At 46.0% G+C, this 25782-nt stretch overlaps 1 protein-coding gene across 2 annotated transcripts in view; it reads right to left on the bottom strand.

Annotated features, from left to right (window-relative positions):
- Nucleotides 1-25782, bottom strand: part of LOC126424967 (organic solute transporter subunit alpha-like) — a 105176-nt gene that overhangs the window by 71688 nt on the left and 7706 nt on the right. The window contains exon 2 of one of the 2 annotated variants that reach the window (XM_050087845.1): nt 5624-5836. The exons of the other annotated variant lie outside the window; for it this stretch is intronic. Coding sequence (XP_049943802.1) covers nt 5624-5741 — 118 coding nt within the window. The 5' untranslated portion in view covers nt 5742-5836. The remainder of the gene's footprint in view (nt 1-5623; nt 5837-25782) is intronic. 2 annotated transcript variants of the gene reach the window in all.

Genomic DNA, 25782 nt, shown 5'->3' with positions numbered 1-25782 from the left:
ACAGCTAACACGTAAGGTCCTATAAGAATTACGGTAGTGTAGCAGTGACCAACTTATAAATGAACACTGTGCAACTGGACACATACCCCTTGTTGCAACCGCAGCACTTCGATATGAAAATGGCTCCAAAGCATTTGAAAGGTGATGCAGTGCGAACGAACTGAATATGCATGAACTATTACAGAATGCTGAACATGTAAATAAATTCTCTGTGTAAGTTATTTGTTGGAACACAAAAGCACACACTGTATAAAATCTGCCTCAGCAATTCTGCAGTCAGTCGCCAACAACAAACCTTCCCTTCAAACCTGAAAATTTCGGTGTAGAGAATGGGGTATTTATCACTTTTCATGCGAAGAAGCTACGTGAGAACTGATTTATTTATTTATCTGTACTACTTAGAGTCATTAGACAAAATGATAGCTCTTCCGCAGCTCGTGGTCGTGCGGTAGCGTTCTCGCTTCCCGCGCCCGGGTTCCAGGGTTCGATTCCCGGCGGGGTCAGGGATTTTCTCTGCCTCGTGATGACGGTGTTGTCTGCTGTCCTTACGTTATTTAGGTTTAAGTAGTTCTAAGTTCTAGGGGACTGATGACCATAGATGTTAAGTCCCATAGTGCTCAGAGCCATTTGAACAAGATGGTAGCTGACCGGAGTGGCCGTGCCGTTCTAGGCGCTACAGTCTGGAGCCAAGCGAGCAGTACGGTCGCAGATTCTGCTCGCGCATGGATGTCCTTAGGTTAGTTTAATTAGTTCTAAGTTCTAGGCGACTGATGACCTCAGAAGTTAAGTCGCATAGTGCTCAGAGCCATTTGAACCATTTTTTGAACAAAATTATATACATCGCAAAATTAGTGTACAAAGTGGGCAACAGAAATATACATAAATATTTAATAAATGACTGAGGAAGTAGATTGGAGTGCAAAACCTGCACGTGATCTGCCATTGTGAAGTGATATAGCACGATGAATCTTGGACCACACAAACGAAGAACTCTTGCAGTATATTACTGGAGGTAAATGAAAGAAATATGCAACGAGACCAACAGAAATGACCCTTTCATTCAGAAACAATAATTGTATTGAAGTCGTCCCGTGGACATTACAACAGGCGAGACGTGGTTTTTAACAGGATGTATTATTACTAAGCACTCCGTCTTCAGGCCACAAGTGGCCCATAGGGACCATCCGACCGCCGTGTCATCCTATCGGAGGATGTGGATAGGAGTGGCGTGTGGTCAGCACACCGCTCTCCCAGTCGTTATGATGGTTTTCTTTTACCGGAGCCGCTACTATTCGGTCGAGTAGCTCCTCAATAGGCATCACGAGACTGAGTTCACCCCGAAAAATGGTAACAGCGCGTGGAGGCCCGGATGGTCACCCATGCAGGTGCCGGCCACGCCCGACAGCACTTAACTTCGCTGAAATGACGAGAACACGTGTATCCACTACGGCAAGGCCGTTGTCATATCAGTACTAAGGACGGCAAAGAAAGCTCTGTAACGCGCTCCCACGCTGGTCACGAGGTTGGTAAGGAGTTGTTGTGGTGAGGCGTTCCATCCCTCCACCAGAGTGTATGACAACTGCTGGATGGTCGTCGGTAGAGGTGGATACGCTGCAATGCTGCACAATGCACTCCACACGCGCTCAATGGGAGTTCAGTACGAGGAACAGGCAGGCCGTTTCATCTGCCGAATATCCTCTAGTTCCAGGAGCTCCTTCATTTACGTATTTCATTGTCATGCATTGCCATCCATAAAAATGAAGTCAGAGCCGAATTCAGCCTGGAAAGAACTCTCAGGGGAAAAAAAGCATAAACTCACAATAAGACTGACCAGTGAGTGTATTGTGTTCAAAGATATGGTGGTCAGCATGCCCATGCAACATTATGTCTCCCCATACCATAACGCCTGGACCACCATTACGACCGTGCTTGACAATGTCCTTTGGTGCATAACATGTTTCCACCTGCCGCCTTATGGAGGTACATCCAGCATTGTCAAACACAATCGTTTTTGTGGTCGAGGTGTCACACTGTACTGCTTCCCCAAGTGCATCTTTTAAGGGGAGCCGGAGGTGCTCAAATCCAAAAAATTGTGATTTTCTTTTTTTTTTTGCTACCGAAAATTAATTGTAACGATCCTCTTTAATGTAAACTTTGAATTATTGTTCTACTCGCCCTAGAAGTGGAGTTATTACCATTTTCCCCCACGCCTGCAGAGGAAATGGGCGGCCGCTGAATGCATCTAACACCCTCTCGTGACTTCCTGGCGAACTGCTTGGGATTTTTTCGGCCTGTTACGCATGCAGCGCCGCATGTTACGCATACAGCGAGTGTGCAAGGGTTGGCTACATTGTTTTCTGTGACAAATATTACCCGTATTTCCTCAGAATCTCGAACATCTTGCTCCATTTAATATTGTCGTACACTTTTGTTCTGGTTACGATGCCACATTTTAGTAACCGTGTATATAAGAAGAGGAAGAACGTAGGGAAAAGAAAATTAACACTAATACCAAGTTGCGATACTAAAATGAATAAGAGCGCGGAACATCGTCTCTTTGCTGTTTACCGTTTCGAATTAGTTCAGTGTTGCGCCTGTTGTTGGTAGTATTATACTTCTTGTGTAAAGTGGGTAATATGCAATATGCACAAGAATCAGGAGGGAACAATAAAACCAATTTTTCATGACTTAGCACAGCCAGAATTGTTACACAAATGTCTACACGGAAAGACGCAGAATCCTAATGAGAGCGTAAGCAATTTGATTTCGAAAGTGATTCCTAAAAGGGTGTTTGTAAGCATAAAAACACTGCACTTCGGCATTTATGATGCAATAGCAACCTACAACCAAGGGAACAGTGTGAAGTGTGAAGTTCTGAAGGCATTAGGATTTACAGCTGGGGTGAACACTGTACGAGCACTAAGAAATATTGACAGAGAAAGGATAAGAGGAGCAGAAAGAAGAGAAAGGCATATGAAGTATGATGGAACAACAGGCCAGAAAAGAAGACAGAAGAGGAAGCTTTTGGAGGATGAAGAAGAAGACCCTGATAATCCATCCTATAGTGTAGGAATGTATTGAGAAACTTTGATAGCCATTTCCCGTAAATTAGAATTTTTAGAATTTAAGGAACATTTTCTCAAAATCCACTCAAGCTAGAGAGATGAAATTTTTATACAGCACTCCTAGTGGTCAAACTTACATTGTAACACAGCCATTTGGCAATATGTTCAGTAGTTTCATTTCAGTTTAATTATAAAGCAATTATTTGTAAAAAAATTTGGGTCATTAATAAAAAAAAATAATGGGAAGGAAACTAGAAAAGATACTCCAAAATCCCTCTGTCATAACTGCAATACTAAACCACTCTATATGTAAAAAAAAACTCAAACTTTTCTATTTGGTAGTTTATTCATAAATGTTCCTCAAACTTAGTGATTTTAACATGGGCAGCATAGGCACCTCCGGCTCCCCTTAAAGGGTGTATTCGGCCTTCACTTCGTTTTGATGGATGAAAGTGCACAGCAGCATCAGACGGTACAGGTGAAGGAACACCTGGAACAGAAAGATGTTCGGTGAATGGGCTGGCCTGCCCATTCCCATGGAGCGCGTGCGGGATGCGTTGGAGAGCAGTATTGCAGCATGTCCACATGCTCCAGCGACCATCCAACAGTTGTCAGCCGCTACACGCTACTAACTGGAGTCTTTTTTTTGTTTCACTGTATAATGGGGTATCCAGGATGGGCTGTTGCCGGCGGTGATTCTCTGCCAGAAATGTATGTGGGGACAATGGAAGAAGCAGCTTGTGGTCACAAGAAATTCTTTATCACAGGCTATTCACATCTGTCAGTAATACACCGACATGGCATATATTGGTGTGTGAGCACCTACTGTGGTCCCTGCTGCTACGTTACACGACGTCTCGTGTTTCCAGCCGTAGCATGCTGGTTGTGGTGTAGGCTGCTGTCACCGGGAAAATGGGAATATGGGAGACTGTGCCTCGCCCCCAGTGAGTCAGGTTGAAGGAGTCCCCCATTAGGACCTCGGGAAATGGAAGGGTGGCTGGACCCACAGCATGGTAGTCCCGTGATGGCGGTAGGGTACTGAGCTACCTAAGTGCCTGGGTTGTGCAGATCTTTTTGTGCTTTGTGTAGTCTTCCATATTTTTTGGTGCCTCCCAACAGTGTTAGCTTGATTTTAGTTTTAGAGAACTTCGTTCTTTGGTAATTTTATTTTTATTTATATCAGTCATTAGAGCAAATAAACTGATGTGTCGACAGAAGTGCCGACACAGTGTGATTTGAGGGGACCGCAATGCACGCTATAAACACACGAAGGATGGCGTGAGGTCTGAAACAGGATACATAATGAATGCTATAAAGAAAAGTACGTAGCTTTTGGAATACTTATCTTTAATCCATCCTTGTTGTATACATCGTTCTTGATGAGACATGCTGTATAGGATAAGTATCAATTGCTATGTAAGGCTAATGGCGCCATGCTAGGTCGTAGCCATGGACTTAGCTGAAGGCTATTCTAACTATCTGCTCGGCAAAGGAGCGAGGCTTCGTCAGTGTAGTCGCTAGCAAAGTCGTCCGTACAACTGGGGCGAGTGCTAGTCCGTCTCTCGAGACCTGCCGTGTGGTGGCGCTCGGTCTGCGATCACTAACAGTGGCGACACGCGGGTCCGACATGTACTAATGGACCGCGGCCGATTTAAAGCTACCACCTAGCAAGTGTGGTGTCTGGCGGTGACACCACATAAACATATGTTGATCTCTGTCCTGCGTTAGATTTCATGATCGTTTAAAGTGTCCTACAGCTTTTCCATGGCTTGGCAACCCACTGATAATAAATATAGCCACGTGCACACCTAAGATTGTTGTTCTCAATACGACGAGGCGCTATCGTTGTGTATAGTGGCCAAACTCAACGACCATTCTCTTATTATTGACTGAAGCAACGGGCGTTGCAGTAGCTTGTCCTTTAAATCTGTTTGTTGACTAGCGAGAGCTGTGTCGATTTCCCCTGGAATTATAAGTTTCCTGGGTGTTGTTTTATGACTGTTAACTGACATCTTGCAGTGTTCATACGTAGTAAACAACAACACTGCTTACAAACGTCGATCAAAAAGAAACTTTCTTTGTCAGATACTTAGTTAATTTTTTATTCAGTTTCTTTCAGATAATGTTAAAAATAATTATTGGTTCATGACTGTGCCTATGACAATGTGCTGTTTTACTACATCAGGGTCTAGTACGAGTATTACCATGGAAATGTTACTACTTGCTTTAGCAGTCAGATTTCTAATAGAGTAGCGACATTGTAACGTCTCGCAGTAAAGTGATAGTGCTGACGGGGGCTGACCTTGAAATGACCCTCAGAGGCACATTGGTAAACTGAAGAACGTACACAAACCGCATTGTGCGTTGGCGTTTGGCTACATCGCTGGACTAGACTGAGAATGTACGTTTACCTCCCAGTACCCAAAAAAATGTCGAGAAAGGTGATTTTCGACTTAAAAACAGCAAGCAGACTATGCAGTTAATGACGATGGAGCACAACGTTGTCTGAACACTGCACCTTGCCCAGCGAGCACGTAGTTAAACTGAGGGACACTTACTGGAGTAGAACTCTTCGACTGTCGGCAGCTGACTGTGAGCGCATCCTTCTCCAGCCTCCAGGTGGTCCCCCTGTTTGCTGGAGAAAACGCTAAACACCGACGAGAATTCCGTGATCATGCTGGAGCGGTTCGGATCTTCTTTGCTAGCGGTGACAACCGCTCATCCGAAACACTCGTCCCCCGCCTTTAAGTTCTCTCGCCCGCTGCCGAAACCTGCAGAGAAATGGCCGAGAACTGATCAAGGACACATTCTGAGGCAACAAACAATATTTAACTCGTTAATGTGCAAAACCCTGTGACGATGAATTTCCCTGAACCCTCCAAAACTGCCTCTTTAAGAACTGGTCCCTAAATGGTTGTGCATGAAGTTAAATGGATATTATGAAAATTATGGCCTTAGATATAGCTAAAAATGGGGAATTTGCGAAACAAATATCTCATTCTGACTAACGCTACCTGGTTGGAGTATTGTATTGATGATTATTTTAAGATGATTGCAAATATCTTACAGTATATACAGGGTGATTATAATTAAAATTAAACTTTCAGACGGCTGCAAAAATAACACCACTGGTCAGAATGACGTCAAATTGCAACGGAATATTATCAGAGAAGCGGGAAAACGTATGACAGAAGAAAAATAAATAGTTGCAAAATGTAGCAACAGATGGCGTTGTAAGCATCAAAATTTAATAGTGGTCGACTACAAATGACAAACGAATCATACAACAATGCCTAAGGTGTACGTTTGACGTTAAACAAATGCACTACTCAGTGTGCATGGGTGTACAGGTGTGATGCTGTTAGTTACGTAAGCCCATCCACCATGGCAAGGCCATTTCACACTGGATGGGAAAGATCGGTTTTTAATTGTCCTGAGGCCAAAAGCCTCATAAAAAGCATCAATCACATCGGTTTTTAAATCCCTCCAAAACCCAGGCGATCATTGTAGGCAAAACCACCCCTTCCTTCCGCCTCCTTGATTTCTATCTCACCATCTATGGCCGCCCTATCGCCCTCACTCCCACCCTTAAGTACCTTGGCGTCACCCTCGACTGTCGCCTCTCCTGGACTCCCCACCTCCGGACAATCCAAGCCAAGTCCCCTCAAGCTCCTCTCTGGCCGTACGTGGGGTCTGGACCCTTCCACCATCCTCCACACCTATAAGTTCCTCATCCGCCCTATCCTTTGTTATGCCCATCCGGCTTGGATCTCCGCCCCTCCTACCTTTCATAAATCCCTCCAAATCCTTGAACGTCATGCTCTCTGCCTCGCCTATCGCATCCGTCTCCCCTCCCCCACGCGGATCCTGTACAATCTCATCCCCTTCCCCCATCTCCTCCTTTTCCTTGAAAGGATACGGATCCTGTACACCTCCCGCATACTCGATCCTCCTCACCCGCTCGTCTCCCTGATCCTCTCCCACCCCCGCCCTCTGCCGCGCTTGTATTTGCACGTCCCACCTGGTCTCCATCTCTCCACCCTCCTTACCCTCTCCCAAGGTGGCTTCCGCCAGCTCCCCCTCCCTGATGATGTCCTCCTCCCCTCCATCTACCCCTCCTATCAACTTTGACCCTGCCCCCCCCCCCACTTCCGGTGTCCTTTCCTTTGGGCACCCTCCCTCCCTTCTCTTCCCTTCCTTTCTCTTTCCTTTTCCCACGTCCCCTCCCTCCACCCCTCTTCTCTCGGGTTTCCCCTCCCCCTTCCTCCCTCCCCCCTTTCGCCCCTGCCCGTGGCATCTCTGCTCTCCCCTCTCGCTCTCCCACTCCCCTTCCTCCTCCTCCTCCTCTCTTGGCAGGTCCCCGGACTCGTACACGCTCAGTGAACATTCGCGCGCCGGAGATCATCGCCATCAGTGTTTCGTGTGTGTGCTTCGTTTTGTGTTTCGTGCAGTTACGACTCCACTGTTCACATGTGCCATCGCCGTTCTCCGTGTTTTGTGCGCCGTGTCCACAAGTGTTAGTGTTTTTATCGTCCAACGTGAACGGCTTCATGTTTATTGTTTTTTTGTGTCTCCATTTTTTGCCCGCCGTTTTTTGTATTGTCTGTATCACCTCTACGTCATGTTATTGTTCCACTTAAGGCTGAAGAGCAGCGTAATGTGCTGCTGCCAGCCCGCCTGTATAGGTGATTAAAATTACAATAAAGGAAAAAAAAATCGGTTTTTAATTGTCCTGAGGCCAAAAACAGCATAAAAAGCATCAATCAAAATTAAATCGTATTGTTAATTTCCGTGTGACTGGCGCAAGACATGTTCAGTATGCTGTACATCGTTTTCTGCAACAAGATGAAATCGAGAAACAGCATGTTCCACAACTGATCGAAGTGTTTCCGGGGTCACCTTCAGAATATGTTGCGCAATGCTTGCCTTCAGTGCAGCTAACTTTGCAATCGGAACACTGAACACATCTTTCAGACAGCACCACAGCCAGGAGTCACACGGATTAAGATAACACGGATTGAGATCAGGTGATCGGGACGGCCAGGCTGCAGGGACATGGCGGCTGATAATTCTAGCGTTTCCGAAATGGCGTTTCAGCAGCTGCTTAACTAGACTTGCCATATGCGGAGGTGCGCCATCTTGCAAAAAAAAAAAAAAAAAAAAAAAAAAAGAAAAGAAAACTATCCCACGCACATATCCACGCTGTTGGAGAGCTGGAATGACGTGGTTCCGCAAAAGACATAGCGCTTACCAGTGACGGTACAAGTAGCAGGAGCGGAAGTACCTGTCTCTTCGAAAAAAACATGGCCCTATGATAAATGAAGCTGTAAACCCGCACCACACAGTGACCTTTTCAGGATGAAGTGGTACTGGTTGATTTGCGTGTGGATTTTCCGTTGCCCATATTCGACAATTCTATGTATTGACATGTCCTGTCAGATGAAAGTAGGCTTCGTCTGCCCGCAACTCGTGCACATGGGTAATTTTGAATGGATAGCAAAGAAGGATGTTCCGTAGTATTTTACGCACCGTGCTCACAGGTATGTCCGATGTTGGGGCAGTTCTCCGTGCACTACACGTTTGCACACCACCACTCGTCTCCTCCTGCATTGCTGCGGTCGTTAATTCCGCAGACGCCGAATTAATTCGTTTCCTCCCTCTGCCAGGCTGCACACCAAACGAACCCGTCTTTTCGAATTTCCGAGTCATTTTCTCCCTACCCACGGCAGTCATCGGACCAACGCCTTTTTTCAAATCCTTCAGTGTCCGGTAATTCTGCAGAGCGACGTGTGCACAGTCATCATTCTTGTAATACAGAACGTGATCCTGCATTGAGACAGCCATGGTGAACGTCGCAGGCGCAAATGGAAGGAAAAGCCGTGTACCCGGCGTGTTTATACCAACATCAATGAGTCGTGTGCATGACAGGTGTTTTCATTTACGTACTCTGACACATACAGCGTCATCTGTTAATCAATTTTTACACTATTTTTTTTCTTCTGCCATACGTTTTCCCCCTTCTCCGATAATATTCCGTTGCAATTTGACGTCATTCCGACCAGTGGTGTTATTTCCACAGCGTTTTTAATGTTCAACTTTAATTATAATCACACTGTAGATCAGAAGCCTACAGCTCGATGTATGTGAAGAAGTCGAACAGTAACACACATTAAACTCACATTCACATTTATTCATAAACACATTTATGAAATTAACATATGAGTGAATAACCAAAACCTGTAATAATTAGCTCTATCCTAATTTATACAGGATTGTCCATTGCTAGTGACCGGGCCAAATATCTCACGAAATAAGAATCAAACGAAAAAACTACAAAGAACGAAACTCGTCTAGCTTGAAGGGGGAAACCAGATGGCGCTATGGTTGGCCCGCTAGATGGCGCTGCCATAGGTCAAACGGACATCAACTGCGTTTTTTTTAAAGTAGGAACCCCCATTTTTATTACATATTCGTGTAGTACGTAAAGAAATATGAATGTTTTAGTTGGACCACTTTTTTCGCTTTGTGATAGATAGCGCTGTAATAGTCACAAACATATAAGTACGTGGTATCACGTAACATTCCGCCAGTGCGGACGGTATTTGCTTCATGATACATTATCCGTGTTAAAACGGAACGTTTATAAATTGCGGAAAAGGTCGATATCGTGTTGATGTATGGCTATTGTGATCAAAATCCCCAACGGGCGTGTGCTATGCTGCTTGGTATCCTGGACGACATCATCCAAGTGTCCGGACTGTTCGCTGGATTGTTACGTTATTTAAGGAAACAGGAAGTGTTCAACCACATGTGAAACGTCAACCACGACCTGCAACAAATGAGGATGCCCAAGTAGGTGTCTTAGCTGCTGTCGCGGCTAATTCGCACATCAGTAGCAGACAAATTGCGCGAGAATCGGGAATCTCAAAAACGTCGGTGTTGAGAACGCTACATCAACATCGATTGCACCTGTACCATATTTCTATGCATCAGAAATTGTATGACGACGACTTTGAACGTCGTGTACAGTTCTGCCACTGGGTACAAGAGAAATTACGGGACGATGACAGATTTTTTGCACGCGTTTTATTTAGCGACGAAGCGCCATTCACCAACAGTGGTAACGTAAACCGACATAATATGCACTATTGGGCAACAGAAAATCCACAATGGCTGCGACAAGTGGAACATCAACGACCTTGGCGGGTTAATGTATAGTGTGGCATTATGGGAGGAAGGATAATTGGGCCCCATTTTATCGATGGCAATCTAAATGGTGCATTGTATGCTGATTTCCTACGTAATGTTCTACCGATGTTACTACAAGATGTTTCAGTGCATGACAGAATGGCGATGTACTTCCAACGTGATGGATGTCCGGCACATAGCTCGCGTGCGGTTGAAGCGGTATTGAATAGCATGTTTCATGATAGGTGGATTGGTCGTCGAAGCACCATACCACGGCCCGCACGTTCACCAGGTCTTACGTCCCAGGATTTCTTTCTGTGGGGAAAGTTGAAGGATATTTGCTGTTGTGATCCACCGACAACGCCTGACGACATGCGTCAGCGAATTTGTCAGTGCATGTGCGAACGTTACGGAAGGCGAACTACTCGCTGTTGAGAGGAATGTCGTTACACGTATTGCCAAATGCATTGAGGTTGACGGACATCATTTTGAGCATTTATTGCATTAACGTGGTATTTACAGGTAACCACGCTGTAACAGCATGCGTTCTCAGAAATGATAAGTTCACATTGGTACATGTATCACATTGGAACAACTGAAGTAAAATGTTCAAACGTATCTACGTTCTGTATTTTAATTTAAAAAACTTACCTGTTACCAACTGTTCGTCTAAAATTGTGAGCCATATGTATGTGACTATTACAGCGCCATCTATCACAAAGCAAAAAAAGTGGTCCAGCTAAAACATTTATATTTCTTTACGTACTACACGAATATGTAATAAAAAATGAGGGTTCCTACTTTAAAAAAAAACGTAGTTGATAACCATTTTACTTGTGGCAGCGCCATCTAGTGGGCGAACCATAGCGCTATCTGATTTCCTCCTTCAAGCTAGACAAGTTTCGCTCTTTGTCATTTTTTCGTTTGATGCTTATTTCGTGAGATATTTGGCCCAGTCACGATCAATGGACCACCCTGTATAACGATTTAATGGAAAGCTGTGTCACTTCCCTATCAGTTATTACTTCTTGCCCCCTTAAGAATTTACTCTCTCCCAATGTTTGATGGTGACTGACAACTTTTAAATTCCACAATGCTTGATTGGATCTCCCCTCCCTCACGCGAATCCTGTATGACCTTATTCCGTTCTCCCACCTCCTCCTTTTCCTCGAACGCATACGGATCCTCTACACCTCCTGCAAACTCGATCCTCCTCAACCGCTGGTCTCTCCCATCGTCTCCCGCCCCTGTCCACTGCCGCGCCTGTATTCCCACGTCCCACCTACTCTCCATCTCTCCACTTTCCTTACCCTCTCCCAAGGTGGCTTCCAACAGCTCCCCCTCCCTGATGATGCCCTCCTCCCCTCCATCTACCCCTCCTACCAACTTTGATCCTCCCCTCCCCCTTCCTGTGTTTTTTCCTTTGGGCACCCTCCTTCCCTTCTCTCTCCTTTTCCCTCCATCTCCCCTTCCTCCACCCTCTTCCCCCGGGCTTCCCCTACCCCCCCTTCTCCCTTCTTTCCACCACCCTACCTCCCCTGCCCTTGGCATCTCTGCTCTCCCCTCTCCCTCTCCCACCCCCCTCCTCCTCTCTTAGCAGGTCCCTGGACTTGCACACATTAAGTGGACATTCGCGTGCTGGATATCATCGCCATCAGTTTCTCGTGTGTGTGCCATCGTGTTTGTGTTTAGTGTTCTTCGCTGTCACGCTCCTTCGTTCACCTGTGCCGTCGAAGTTGTCAGTGTTTGTGCGCTGTGCTGACAGTTTTTAGTGGTTTTTTTTTCGTCGAGTGTGAACGGCTTCATGTTCTTTGTTTCTGTGTCTACGGTATTTTTGACCACCGCTTTGTATTGTATCTTCTGTGTCTCCTTTGTATTTTCATTGTACAACTTGAGGCTGAAGAGCAGCATAATATACTGCTGCCAGCCCACCTTATGTAAGGTGTTAAAATGACAATAAAGGAAAAAAAAATACTTGATTGGAACAGTGACTAGAAGGTGGTGACTAAAATCAAGATGATCAGACATTCATTATCAGTGCAAAGGAGATGAGACAGGCGATCATCCTGGATTCTCCAAATGTGAAATCAGTTTAAGTATTCTAATGGTGCTGACAATTATATGCAGTATAAGACTGGGATGCGTCTAGCTGCAAGGTGACGAATCGTCAGCGACTGTGGAGGACACCCAAGATGCGGCACCCTCTGCCGCGTTTCTACGCCAAGTATATCTGGACACTCTCTCATCCCACCTGCAAGTGCTTGTCCGATGTGCACACCTTCGTATCCTCCCACCCAGCGGCTATCATGTGGCTCTCACTCCCGCCCTGCGTATTCCTTGCCACTGAAACGCTGCCAATTGCCAATCGCTAAATTACGGACCACTGTGGCTTAATAACGTGAATTCCCTACAACAAAAATTGCCTCCGAACATAGCGCGCGCGTCTTCTCCAACCTCCAACGACAACATGAAACTCTCCCCTGCTACCAAAATACACTGAAGAGCCAAAGCATATACCTTCCTAATATCGTGCAGGGACATTGCGGGACGTAAAAGTGCCGCAACACGACGTGGCATGCACTCGATTAATGTCTGAAGTAGCGGAGGGAACTGACACCGTGAATCCTGCAGTGATGTCCACATGTCTCTCAGAGTACGAGGGGGTGGAGATCTCTTCTGAACAGCACGTTACAAAGCATCCCAAATATGCTCAATAATGTTCATGTCTGGGGAGTTCGGTAGCCAGCGGAAGTGTTTAAACTCAGAAGAGTGTTCCTGGAGCCACTCTGTAGTAATTCTGGACATGTTGGGTGTCGCACTGTCTTGTTGGAATTGTCCACAGGCACTGTTGCCCGAAGGACAGGGAGTGTTCGACCACGGTCAAATACAGCAGCAGATGACCGCCACATTGCGCAACAGGCAAGAAAGGACGCGGGTGCGACTGTGACCACATTGAACAGGACTGCAAGACACTCCGCTGTGGCACGGAGAATCCTAAAAGGTGGTCTCCATGCCCGACGGCCAATCGGTAGTGTTCCATTGGCACCCTCACATCGGCGTTACCGTTTACGATGGTGCCAACAACACAGAGACTGGACCAACGAGGAGTCGACTCACGTACTCACCTTTGATAACAGAGTCTGTCTGAGTAGTGATTCTCGTCGTACCCTCACATGGCAAGATGCGGGAATAAGTAATGCACCCGGGAATGTTGTCGAACCTGATTATTTTGGCAGTCCAACGTGTTATAGTATGAGGGGCCATTAAGTTGCGTGGGCGTACTCACCCCCAAATCTTCGGACATGGGACACTCACCAGTCAACGTTATCGTGATGCAATTGTAGTATTACCCTTCGTCTGTCATTTTTTTCTCTTAGCACAAGTGTTTACTCGTAACCACCCGAGTTATATATGGCTCAAAGACTCATTCCCACTGCGATAGACAAACAGATTATCTCTGACTCATGATATAGAAAGTCTGTGGATAGAATGTGGAATATTACGTGTACTATGGACGTACCTACTTCTGATTTAGGATTGCAGGGAGTAGCACCACAGCAGAACTGTGATTAGTGGCATTGTTGTAAGCTGGCATTTCGAATATTGGATGTAATTTGTTCAAAGAGATTTTTTGGGATTGTAGCCAGTCGTCGTAATCTTCATTCCATGATATTTTGGCTTGGGAAACTGCCAGCCATCTTTAGGCGGGCTGAACGAGGACTAACAAAGAGGTTTTTTTTCCCCTTTATTGTGATTTCATGCCTCAGCTGAGGTGGTCCGGCAGTGGCCTACATACGCCGCTCTTCGGCCAAAAGACACAACATAAATACCCGGAAGGCATAGAAAACATGAAAAACATGGTAAACACAAGATGAACACTGCACAAGAAATCAGAAGTCGTTCGACTGAAGCCACTGTAGTGAAGGGTGGCACCAGTTGAAAACAGATGAAGACGACCAGGTGGAGGCACGAACGTAGTAGAAAACACAGACGAAGACACTGTACACAAACGGAGAGACACTGGTGACGATCATTGGCGAAGCACTCACACTTACAAAGGGGGGGGGAGGGACTGACTCCAGGTGAAAGGGAGAGGTAGGAGGGCAGGAAGGGGGGGTGGAGCCAGTGGGAGAGAGAAAGGAGAGTGGGGGGAGGAGAGAGGGGGGGTTGGAAGCCTGGGGAGGGGGTGGAAGCGACAGACTTGGGAGAGAGGAAGGGACAAAAGGAAGGTGAGGAGGGAGAGAGGGAACTGTGGGGGAAAAAAGAGGGGGAACGGGAGGGGAGAGTCAGAGCTGGTAGGAGGGGTAGATGGATGGGACAAGGATATCATCAGGGAGGGGGAGTTGGTGGAAGCCACTATGGGAAAGAGTATGGGGGGTGTGAAGATGGAGGGCAGGTGGGATGCAAGAATACAGGTGCGGCAGTGGGCGGGGATGGGCGAGGATGGGAAGACAAAGAGGTTCTCTGCTCTGTTTTATATAGTGCGCTGATGGTACTGCTGCGCATGCGTCGAAGTCGCGGAGACAGAAGGACCACACCGCCCAGCGGCAGTGCCCTCGCTGGTGGAACTGCAAGACTCAGCTGCCGTCGGTATTGTCGCTGGCCACAGGTATCGAAGTCTTCTGGTGTTTTCGTCTCGAGCAAATTTCGGAGATGAAGGGATTCCACGCGTTATTCAATTGGTAACCACTGTCATGGTACATCAGATTACCTGCAATGCGTATTTCTACGGATTCTTTGATGATGGAGTCCCAAAAGATTGTTGCTGTGGCCAAAATCGAAGTTTTGTCATACTCCATTGAATGTCCGTTGGAAATACAATGTTCCGCAACTGCAGACTTACTGGGTTGAAGTAGGCGAGTGCAACATTGATGTTCCGTACAACGCTCTTCCACTGTACACGTTGTCTGTCCTATATAGGCCATTCCACATTGACACTGTGTTTTGTAAATTTCCGCCTTCCACAGTAACAAATCATTCTTCACTGATACCAGCAGATCTGAAATCTTAGAAGGTGGACGAAAAACCACTTTCTCATGAAAATTATTAAGAATCCTCGCTATTTTAAAAGGACATATTTCTAACGAAGGGAAGAAAAGCTAGGGTTTTGGTTGGCGCGTTCTCCTCTTTATCCACTTCCCAGTTCCTGGCTTTAGTTGAGAAGGCCCTGTTAATTTGCCGGGTCGAGTATCCATTGTCTCTGAACATCGTCCTTAAATGTGCAAATTCCTTAGGCAAATTCTCTGCATCCTATTTGATCAATTATCGTTTCATCTCATACCGGCTGTTCAGAAAGTAACTATGCAGTCCCATGTTATGGTGTGCTAAGTAATGACTCGTGTGATTGTCAATTAATAATACAATATTTTCCATTGTTTAACGTATTTGAACCTTATCTAAACCATATTTGACCAGGTATTTGTATTTTTTCGCAGGTCCGGTTTGCATGAAGGCCAATGTCTTGTGTAACATCACTGTGATCCAGGTCATCATGCTGATGATTGAACAAAGAGTGTTTCTTGTGGATCATGTGATCCACAATGGATACAAGTTTACCTCAGCAGTAAAAGCTGCAGTTTCAGCAAAGTTCCCAGAAGTGAAGACACCTAACTACAATGCTGTATGGAACCTCATCATCAGGTTTCGAAAGACCGGAAGCCTTCATAATGCTCCAAAATCAGGCAGGCCATCCACATCCGAAGAGAAGGTGGCGGAGGTCCAAGACATGATGGTGCAAAGTCCAAAGTAATAGGTTAGCCAACTAGCTCAGCAGGCCAACGTGTCCGTGTGTTCCACTCACAGGATTTTCCGGACGTCACTGTCCATGTATCAGTAAAAATGTCGACCGTGCATGAACTGAGACACACCTATCACCCAGCGCGTGTAAACTGTTGCAACTGGTTTCTGTCCTTCCTGCAGGATAATGGTGTGGGAAATCTTGACAGAACGCCGGCCGCTTTGGCCGAGTGGTTTTAGGCGCTTTAGTCCCAAACCGTGCTGCTGCTATGGTCACAGGTTCGAATTCTGCCTCAGGCATGGATGTGTGTGATGTCCTTAGGTTAGTTAGGTTGAAGTAGTTCCATGTCTAGGGGGCTGATGACCTCAAATGTTAAGTCCCATAGTGCTTAGAGCCATCTGAACCATTTTAATCTTGACACAACGTTTTTCAAGGATGAAGCATGGCTTCACCTCTCCAGTTACATGAATAGCCAGAATAGTTGTGTGTGGACTACGGAGAATCCACACAAATTTAAGGTGTCCCCACTACACGATCAAAAGTTTGGTGTTTGGTGCGCCGTGCCTCGTAAACGCATCATTGGGCCAATCTTCTTTCTTCTTCTTCTTCTTCTGTAGTGGTCAATCCAAGGATTGGTCTGAAATAGCTACAATGGCAGTTTGTCTCCATTCTGTGCGTCTTTCAGCTTTTCTCTTCATTTCTTTATAGGTGTTACATCCCACATCTTTCACGATTTGATCCATGTACCTCAGTCGTGGTCTTCCTCTCGGTCTTTTTCCCTCGACATTTTCCCTCTATGATTGTGTTCAGGAGTCCTTTATGTCTTAATAGATGGCCTGTAAATTGCACTCTTCTTTTAACAATGAAACTCCAGAAGCTTCTCTTCTCACCTGCTCTTTCCAGAACCACTTCGTTTGTGACCTTGTCGATACATTTTATTTTGAGCATGCGTCTATAGCACCACATTTCAAAAGAACTTAGCTTCTGGTCTTCCTCTGTCCCGAGAGTTCATGTTTCACACCCATAGCATGCCACTCCACACATATGATTTCAAAAATCTTTTCCTGATTTCAAGGCTGATGCTCAAATGCAGAACGGTACTGCACCCGCTTTCTGGAGGCTTTCCTAGATGCACTGAATGAGGACGAAATTGAGTATACCTGGTTCCAACAGTTATCAGGTGGCTGCACATACTGCCCACAAGGCGATGAACTTTTTAAAGGACATCTTCAGCGACCGCATCATCTCTCGAGGACTCTGGCCTACACGTTCACCGGAATTGGCTCCACTGGATTACTTTTTATGGGGTACTTTGATGAGAAAGGCCTATGAAGGTAATCCGCACACCATGGAAGATCTACAAGCTGCACTGACATGTCACATTTGGAACATCACTCCCGATGTTCTGCACAACGTCTTCAGGAACATGCAGAAAAGTATGCAACTGCATCTTCAAGTACAAGAGGATCACTACCAGCATCTCTTATAACTTCCATGACTTTAATACGGGAAATTATGAACTGCATAGCTACTTATTGAACATTCTGTACAAGAGGATGATGTACCATTAAATGTAGCTATGATGATCATTTACGCAAAAAATACGAGGGTTGTTTTTTAAGTAAGGGCCGTTTTTATTTTTTAAAAAAGATACAAATACTTTTGTAAAAAAAAATTTTATTTTCTGATTCTACACACTTTTACCTATTTCTCTACATAGTTGCTTTGTTTATTTAAGCACTTGTCATACCGTACAACTAAGTTTTTAATTCCCTCTTCAAAGAATTTGGCCGGCTGCTCCGACAACCAAGAGTTCACGGCCGCTTTCACTTCATCGTCGTCATTGAAGCGCTGCCCGCCAAGATGGTGTTTCAGGTACCGGAAAAGGTGAAAATCGCTAGGAGCAAGATCAGGGCTGTATGGTGCATGGTCCAAAACTTCCCAGCCAAAAGAATCAATCAAATCCCGAGTCTTTTGAGAGGTGTGAGGCCTAGCGTTATCGTGCAGGAGCAAAACTCCTTTTGTCAGCATGCCGCGCCTTTTGTTTTGAATTGCTCTGCGGAGCTTCTTTAGAGTTGTACAGTAGGCATCTGATTGTCGTTCCTCGTGGCATAAAGTCCACTAGCAAAACACCGCGCCGATCCCAGAACACAGCTGCCATAATCTTGCGCTTTGACAGCGTCTGTTTGGCTTTGACCTTGACGGGTGAGGTTGTGTGTCGCCATTCCATTGATTGTCGCTTGCTTTCGGAAGTGATATTGGATACCCATGTTTCATCTCCAGAGACAATTTGACTCAACATGTCATCCCCTTCTTCCTCGTAACGAATCGAAAAGTCCAATGAAGTGGCAAATCTCTTCCCTTTGTGGTCCTCTGTGAGGAGTCTGGGTACCCACTGAGAACACAGTTTCTTAAAGTTTAGGTTTTCAGACACAATTTTGTACAAAACCGATCTCGAAACTTGTGGCAATTCCAAAGAAAGAGTCGAAATTGTGAATCTTCTGTCCTCACGAATCTTTGTTTCGACTGCAGCCACCAAATCATCAGTGATCACAGAGGGCTGGCCTGAGCGTTCTTCGACATGGACGTTTCGACGGCCATTTTTAAACTCTCTAACCCACTGACGCACTTTACCTTCACTCATTGCATTCAAGCCATAAACTTCTGTTAACTGACATTGAATTTCTGCAGCTGATAGGCTTCTCGCGGTCAAAAAACGTATCACCGACCGTATCTCACACGCGGCGGGCGATTCAATAACCGTAAACATTATAAAGTAGCACAGCGATGCGTACACGTCAGCTACAGAGCTGCAACTTGCATCAGTGTGAACGGGAAGGATGCCGGCAAGTGGCGCGGTGGCTTGTTGCGGCGTCCGCGCGAACTACGGGACTATACGCGCGAACGACCCTTATTTAAAAAACAGCCCTCGTACAATTTTAAGAACATAAAAGGTTATTTTAACTTTTCTCTTGCATGTGGCTCGGGATATTATTTGGCGTCGTAACTCGCAGAGAAAATTGGAAATTTGTGGTAAAATCTTATGGGACCAAACTGCTGAGGTCATCAGTCTCTAAGCTTACACACTACTTAATCTAACTTAAACTAACTTACGCTAAGGACAACACACACATCCATGTCTGAGGGAGGACTAAAACCTCCGATGGGGGGGGAGCCGCCCGGGAACTCGTAGAGAACTTTGTATCCCGGGAAATCAGCAAAGCCTGAGCCACGGTCGTTTATGCTCTATTTTTAGAGATTAATTTCTCGACTTTTATCGAAATTAACACACAACTTGGACACTGATTGCTATGCTGCAGAGTGAGTACGTCATAGTGCTCGGAGAAGGCTTCCTCCATGGCGTGCCTCTGACTACTTTAAGAATTTTCAGAGTCGACGATTGATGAAATTCTGCAGAGCCACAGAAATTTTATTCCAGGCTCTCACTTCGACATCGCGAGGCCGACAAAGTATGATTATGAACTGTAACTGCATAACAACATTGTTGTCCACCCCTGGTAGCTGAGTGGTCAGTGTGGCGGAATGTCATACGTAACGGCCCGGGTTCGATTCCCGGCTGGGTCGGAGATTTTCTCCCCTCAGGGACTGGGTGTTGTGCTGTTCTTATCATGATTTCATCCCCATCGACACGCAAGTCACCGAAGTAGCGTCAACTCGAAAGGCTTGCACCAGGCGAACGAACGATCTACCCGACGGGAGGCCCTCGCCACACGGCATTTCCATTTTATCATTTTGTTTTATACACTTGAGAATTCAAATAGTAATTAATTTCATAAATGCGAGTGTGCGAGATATTTGTGTTAAAATCTTGGGGAAGCGACTTCTCTCGCCCAAAAGTTTACATTCAGGTAACTAGATATCATTCAGTCATAATAATTTAACTTCAGTTTAATGTGGAGAGAAGTTAAACAGTACTCCAGCCCATGTGTGACTTTCCAAGGGTGCATACCGCTCTGTTGACAACGCGAGAAATCATCGAACACTGCAGGTGGAGCAGCTCTTAGAACGAGAGGATGTTCGGCATATGCACTAATCCACCCGTTCACCTTATGTGTGTCGTGTGTTGAACCGGAGACCTAGAAACGACGGAGAGGCTTCGTCCTTCTGTAGCCCTCAGTGGTTCACAACTCCACAACAGGCCACAGCGGTCCACCCACCCCTGCAGCCCCACACCGAACCCTGCAGGGTTATTGTGCGGTTTGGCCCTCAGTAGACCTCCCCCCCCCCCCCCCTTCCCCATCCCTCTGGGAACGTCTCATACCAGACGAGTGTAACCCCAAATGTTTGTACGGTAGAGTAATTATGGTGTACACGCACATGTAGGGTGTTTACGCAGCAATCACCGAGATAGTTAACTGAGGCGGAATAAGGGAACCAACTCGCATTCGCCGATGCAGATGGAAAACCGCCTTAAAACCACCCACAGGCTGGCCGGCTCACCGGACCTCGACAGTAACCGCTGGGCGAATTCGTGCCGTGGACTGGCACGCCTTCCCGCTCGGGAAGCAGCGCGTTAGACCGTGCGGCTAGCCGGGCGAGCTGCCCGTTCGCCTGACTTAAGTCCCATCGAACTCTTGTGGAATGCGTCGGAGAGACGGATTGCAGCACGTCCAAGTGCAGCAACGAGCGTCCAGTAATTGTCAACCGCACTCGTGGACGGATGGAGAGCACAGGCCTACTACCACAGGAATTCATTACCAACCTTGTATCCAGAGCGTGGCCACATTGAAGAGCAGGCAGCGCCGACCCTGGTGATCACACGCACCGATGAGAACATGTCCTACCGTTTGTAATATTCCAGGGAACATCATAAATCACGATGTCGTCAAAGTAATTATTGTCTTTGAATAAAGATGTCATTTCTGTCGGTTTCATTCCGTGTTTCTCTCAGTTACCTTCTGTATCACACTGTAGCAGTTCTTTCTACGTGTGATCCATGTTTCATCGAGCTGTGTTACGTTGCAGTGACACATTATGTGAAAGTTACTTTCCCTAAGTTTTGCTCTCCGTTTGTAGGTAACTTTCACTGATTAAGTTGCAGATAATCCGAAAATTAAGCACCTGTTGAAAAAGCTAATGTTACCACGAAAAGCTGGTGAAATTTTGGTGCTAACTAATGCAATGAGGTACAACATTTATGGTAGTGATAAGCTTAATGTAATTGATGTTCGTTACAAAGTTCACCCGAAACCAATGGAAAACGTTATGTTAGATTTACTAACTAAAAACACAAACAAGCTTGCATTTTTAGGATCTCAAAGGAATCAGCGCACCTTCACTAGTAACGTAAAGTGGTTAGAGGGGTAGTTTTATAATAAAACGTGCAGTATGTATTGTTTTGTGTTTTTGCAATGAAAGATGGAGGCCGTGCAAGTGCAACAACATACCAAAATACACACATCAAACAAGTTTTGCATCACCCCAGACCTCCTACAGACAGACGTTGACAGCGGATGTTGTATCACAGACACAGTCCCTCCGACTGTCCAGAGATGTCACTAAACCCGCCCAAAGGTGTAAACAACCATGCATGAGCAGCGACTATTAGATGGAGGGGATCCCACAGCCGATCAGTTCCAATCATTCCACCAGGAAGGAGGTACACTGCTCGTTGTCTGTAGCGAAACCTTGCCTAGACCGTCAATACCGTGGTTAAATCGCGTACGCATTGTTACTTTGTGCCAGGAAGGTCTCTCAACAAGGGAAGTGTCCAGGCATCCTGGAGTGAAGCAAAGTGATGTTTGGACATGGAGGAGATACAGAGAGACAGGAACTGTCGATGACATGCTTCGCTCAGGCCGCCCAAGGGCTACTACTGCAGTGGATGACCGCTACCTACGGATTATGGCTCGGAGGAATCCTGACAGAAACGCCCCCATGTTGAATAATGCTTTTCGTTCAGCCACAAGACGTCGTGTTATGACTCAAACTGTGGGCAATAGGCTGTATGATGCGCAACTTCACTCACGACGTCCATGGCGAGGTCCACCTTTGCAACCACGACACCCTGCAGCGCGGTACAGAAGGGCCCAACAGCATGCCAAATGGACCGTTCAGGACTGTCATCACGTTCTCTTCACCGATGAGTGACTCGTATGCCTTCAACCAGACAATCGTCGGAGACGTGTTTGGAGGCAACCCGGTCATGCTGAAGGCCTTAGACACGCTGTCCAGCGAGTGTAGCAAGGTGGAGGTCCCCTGCTGTTTTGGGGTGGCATTACGTGGGCCGACGTACGCCGCTAGTGGTCATGGAAGGCGCCGTAACGGCTGTGCGATACGTGAATCGCATACTCCGATCGATAGTGCAACCATATCGGTAACATATTGGCGAGGCATTTGTCTTCATGGACGACAACTTGCGCCCCCATCGTGCACATCTTGTGAATGACTTCCTTCAGGATAATGATATCGCTTGACTAGAGTGACCAGCGTGTTCTCCAGACAGGAACACTATCGAACATGCCTTGGATAGATTGAAAAGGACTGTTTATGGACGACGTGACTCACCAATCACTCTGAGACATCGAGGCCGAATCGCAGTTGAGGAATGTTACAATCTGGACCAATAGTGCCTCGATGAACTTGTGGATAGTGTGCACGAATCAATGCAAGAGGACGTGCTACTGGGTATTAGATGTACCGGTGTGTACAGCAATCTGGACCATCACCTCTGATGGTTCAAATGATTCAAATGGCTCTGAGCACTATGGGACTTAACATCTGAGGTCATCAGTCCCCTAGAACTTAAAACTACTTAAACCTAACTAACCTAAGGACATCACACACATCCATGCCCGAGGCAGGATTCGAACCTGCGACCGTAGCAGTCGCGCGGTTCCGGACTACAGCGCCTAGAACCGCATGGCCACCGCGGCCGGCCATCACCTCTGAAGGTGTCGCTCTATAGTGGTACAACATGCAATGAGTGGTTTTCATGAGCAATAAAAAGGGCGGAAATAATGTTTATGTTGATATCTATTCGAATTTTCTGTACAGGTTCTGGAACTCTAGGAACGGAGGTGATCAAAACTTTTTTATGTGTGTATATTTGTATTTAGCAGTAGACTTTCCTTCAACAGCAGACAAAGTTAGAAATTACTAGCGAATGATGACAGTGAAATAGTGTCATTAGTTTTAAATTACATCCGGAACCGTGCGACTGCTACGGTCGCAGGTTCGAATCCTGCCTCGGGCATGGATGTGTGTGACGTCTTTAGGTTAGTTAGGTTTAAGTAGTTCTAAGTTCTAGGGGACTGATGACCACAGCAGTTGAGTCCCATAGTGCTCAGAGCCATTTTTTTTTTTTTTTTAAATTACAGCACAGCGGGCACAGTCAAGATTGTAAGGAAATTCTACTGCGAAGACGACGGAATAGTACAGAAAGTATTTCCGACCAAAGCTGTTATTGCCGAAAACGTAAGAAATTTGTCATCACATCAATATTGTAGCCAAAAAATGAAGATTTCACTGAAAGAAATTGTGAGGAACATTGTGGAAAGAATTAAAAAGATTTACTACGCTCGTGACTCCATAGAGTACGTCGAGGATACTTATAGTCAATTGTATCCTGTAGAACTGTTACATTCATTACATCCGGCAAAATTACCACCGCATAGACGTATAATACGAGAAAACGTTATTGTCATATTGATAAGAAACGACTCTCAGTGGAGTACACAAGGTTGTAACAAAAGTCAATGAATTTATAATTTGGCCGTGCGGTTCTAGGCACTGCAGTCCGGAACCGCGGAACTGCTACGGTCGCAGGTTCGAATCCTGCCTCGGGCATGCATGTGTGTGATGTCCTTAGGTTAATTAGGTTTAAGTAGTTCTAAGTTCTAGGGGACTGATGACCTAAGATGTTAAGTCCCATAGTGCTCAGAGCCATTTGATTTTTGAATTTACAATTAATGCTCAGCTGATTGACACCGGGGAAACTGTTATAAAACCACAAATAACTTAACACCATCGGATTCAAGCATGTGTTTTCAGTTGAGGATGAGGAGGTTAGTATTTAACGTCCCGCTGACTACGATGTCATTAGGGAGAGAGCGCAAACTCGGATTAGGGAATGATGGGGAAGGAAACCGGCCATGCCTTTTCAAAGGAGCCATCCCGGATTTGCCTGAAGTGATTTAGAGAAATTACGGGAAACCTAAATCAGGATGGCCCGGCGCAGGTTTGAACCATCGTCCTCCCGAAGGCGAGTCCAGTGTGCTAACCACTGCGCCGTCTCGTTCGGTGCCTTTTCAACTGACAAGAAGACAGTTCGCTATTAAAACTGTATTTGAGACCACTATAAACAAGTCGCAGGGACATACGCTTCAAACAGCAGGATCGTATTTACCAAATCCCGTTCTTACTCACGGACAATTGTAAGAGGGTGAATCAAATGAAAAAAAAAAAAAAAATAATCGAACTTCCGCGCCGTTATCCTGTAAGTTGGTAAGCGTGCTACAAACAGCGTGCAGAATGGCCTGTAGGGGGCAGCATAGTGCAGATGCACACATACCGTAGCAGTATCAGTATAAATATGGCCGCCCCACTTGCGACTTGCACCAGGGAAGAACAGCGTTCTATTATTCGGTTTTTGCGTAGTGAAGGTTTGAAACCTGCTGAAATTCATCGACGAATGAAGGTTCAGTACAGTGATGCATGTTTGTCACAGCAGCAAGTCTACGAATGGAGTAGGAAGTTCGCAAATGGTGTGACTTCAGTGGAAGATGCTCCTCGTCCAGGTCAGCCACAAAGAGTTGTGACTCCACAGAACATTGCAGCAGTTGAAGCCATAGTGAAGGAAAACCGCCGAGTGACACTTAATGACACTGCAGCATGTTTACAGATTAGTCATGGGTCAGCACACTACATTGTGCATGATGTGCTCCAGCTTCGCAAAGTGTCTGCAAGATGGGTGCCACGGCAGGTGACTCCTGGAATGAGAGAACGACTTGTCGATGCTTGTGAAGATCTTCTTCGACGCTCTGAACGAGAAAATGATGGCTTCCTTGCAATAATCGTTACTGTGAATGAAACCTGGGTTCACTTCCACCAACCGGAAATGAAGAGAGCGAGCAAGGAATGGTGCCATTCTTCATCACCAAAACCAAAGTAGTTTTGAACAGAACCATCAGCAGGGAAGGTTATGCTGACTCTCTTTTGGGACGAAAAAGGCGTCATTTTGGAGCATTACATGCCTAGAGGGACCACTGCCACCAGTGCATCATACACAGATCTCCTAAAAAACCATCTGCGGCCTGCAATCAAATCAGAGCGACGTGGATTGCTGTCAGCAGGTGTCCTTTTGCAACATGACAATGCAAAGCCCAACACAGCCCGTACAACAGTTGCAACAATCACAGACCTGGATTTTGAGTGTCTTCCTCATCCACCATACTCACCAGACATTGCCCCAAGTGATTTCCATATGTTTGGACCACTCAAAGACGCAATGGGAGGAAAGAAGTTCCGTTCTGATGAAGAGGTACGCCACGCGGTGCACGAATGGTGGTTCTGAGCACTATGGGACTAAACTTCTATGGCCATCAGTCCCCTAGAAGTTAGAACTACTTAAACCTAACTAACCTAAGGACATCACACAACACCCAGTCATCACGAGGCAGAGAAAATCCCTGACCCCGCCGGGAATCGAACCCGGGAAGGTGCACGAGTGGTTGCGCGGACTACCAAAGGAATTTTTGAATTTTTTTCTAAAGGAATTTATGCACTTTGTAAGCGCTGGAGGACTTGCATTGAGCGTGGGGGAGATTATGT

Source organism: Schistocerca serialis, chromosome 10 (assembly GCF_023864345.2).
Source record: "Schistocerca serialis cubense isolate TAMUIC-IGC-003099 chromosome 10, iqSchSeri2.2, whole genome shotgun sequence".
NCBI classification, from domain to species: Eukaryota; Metazoa; Arthropoda; class Insecta; order Orthoptera; family Acrididae; genus Schistocerca; species Schistocerca serialis.
This window is presented reverse-complemented; position numbering and strand designations above follow the sequence as displayed.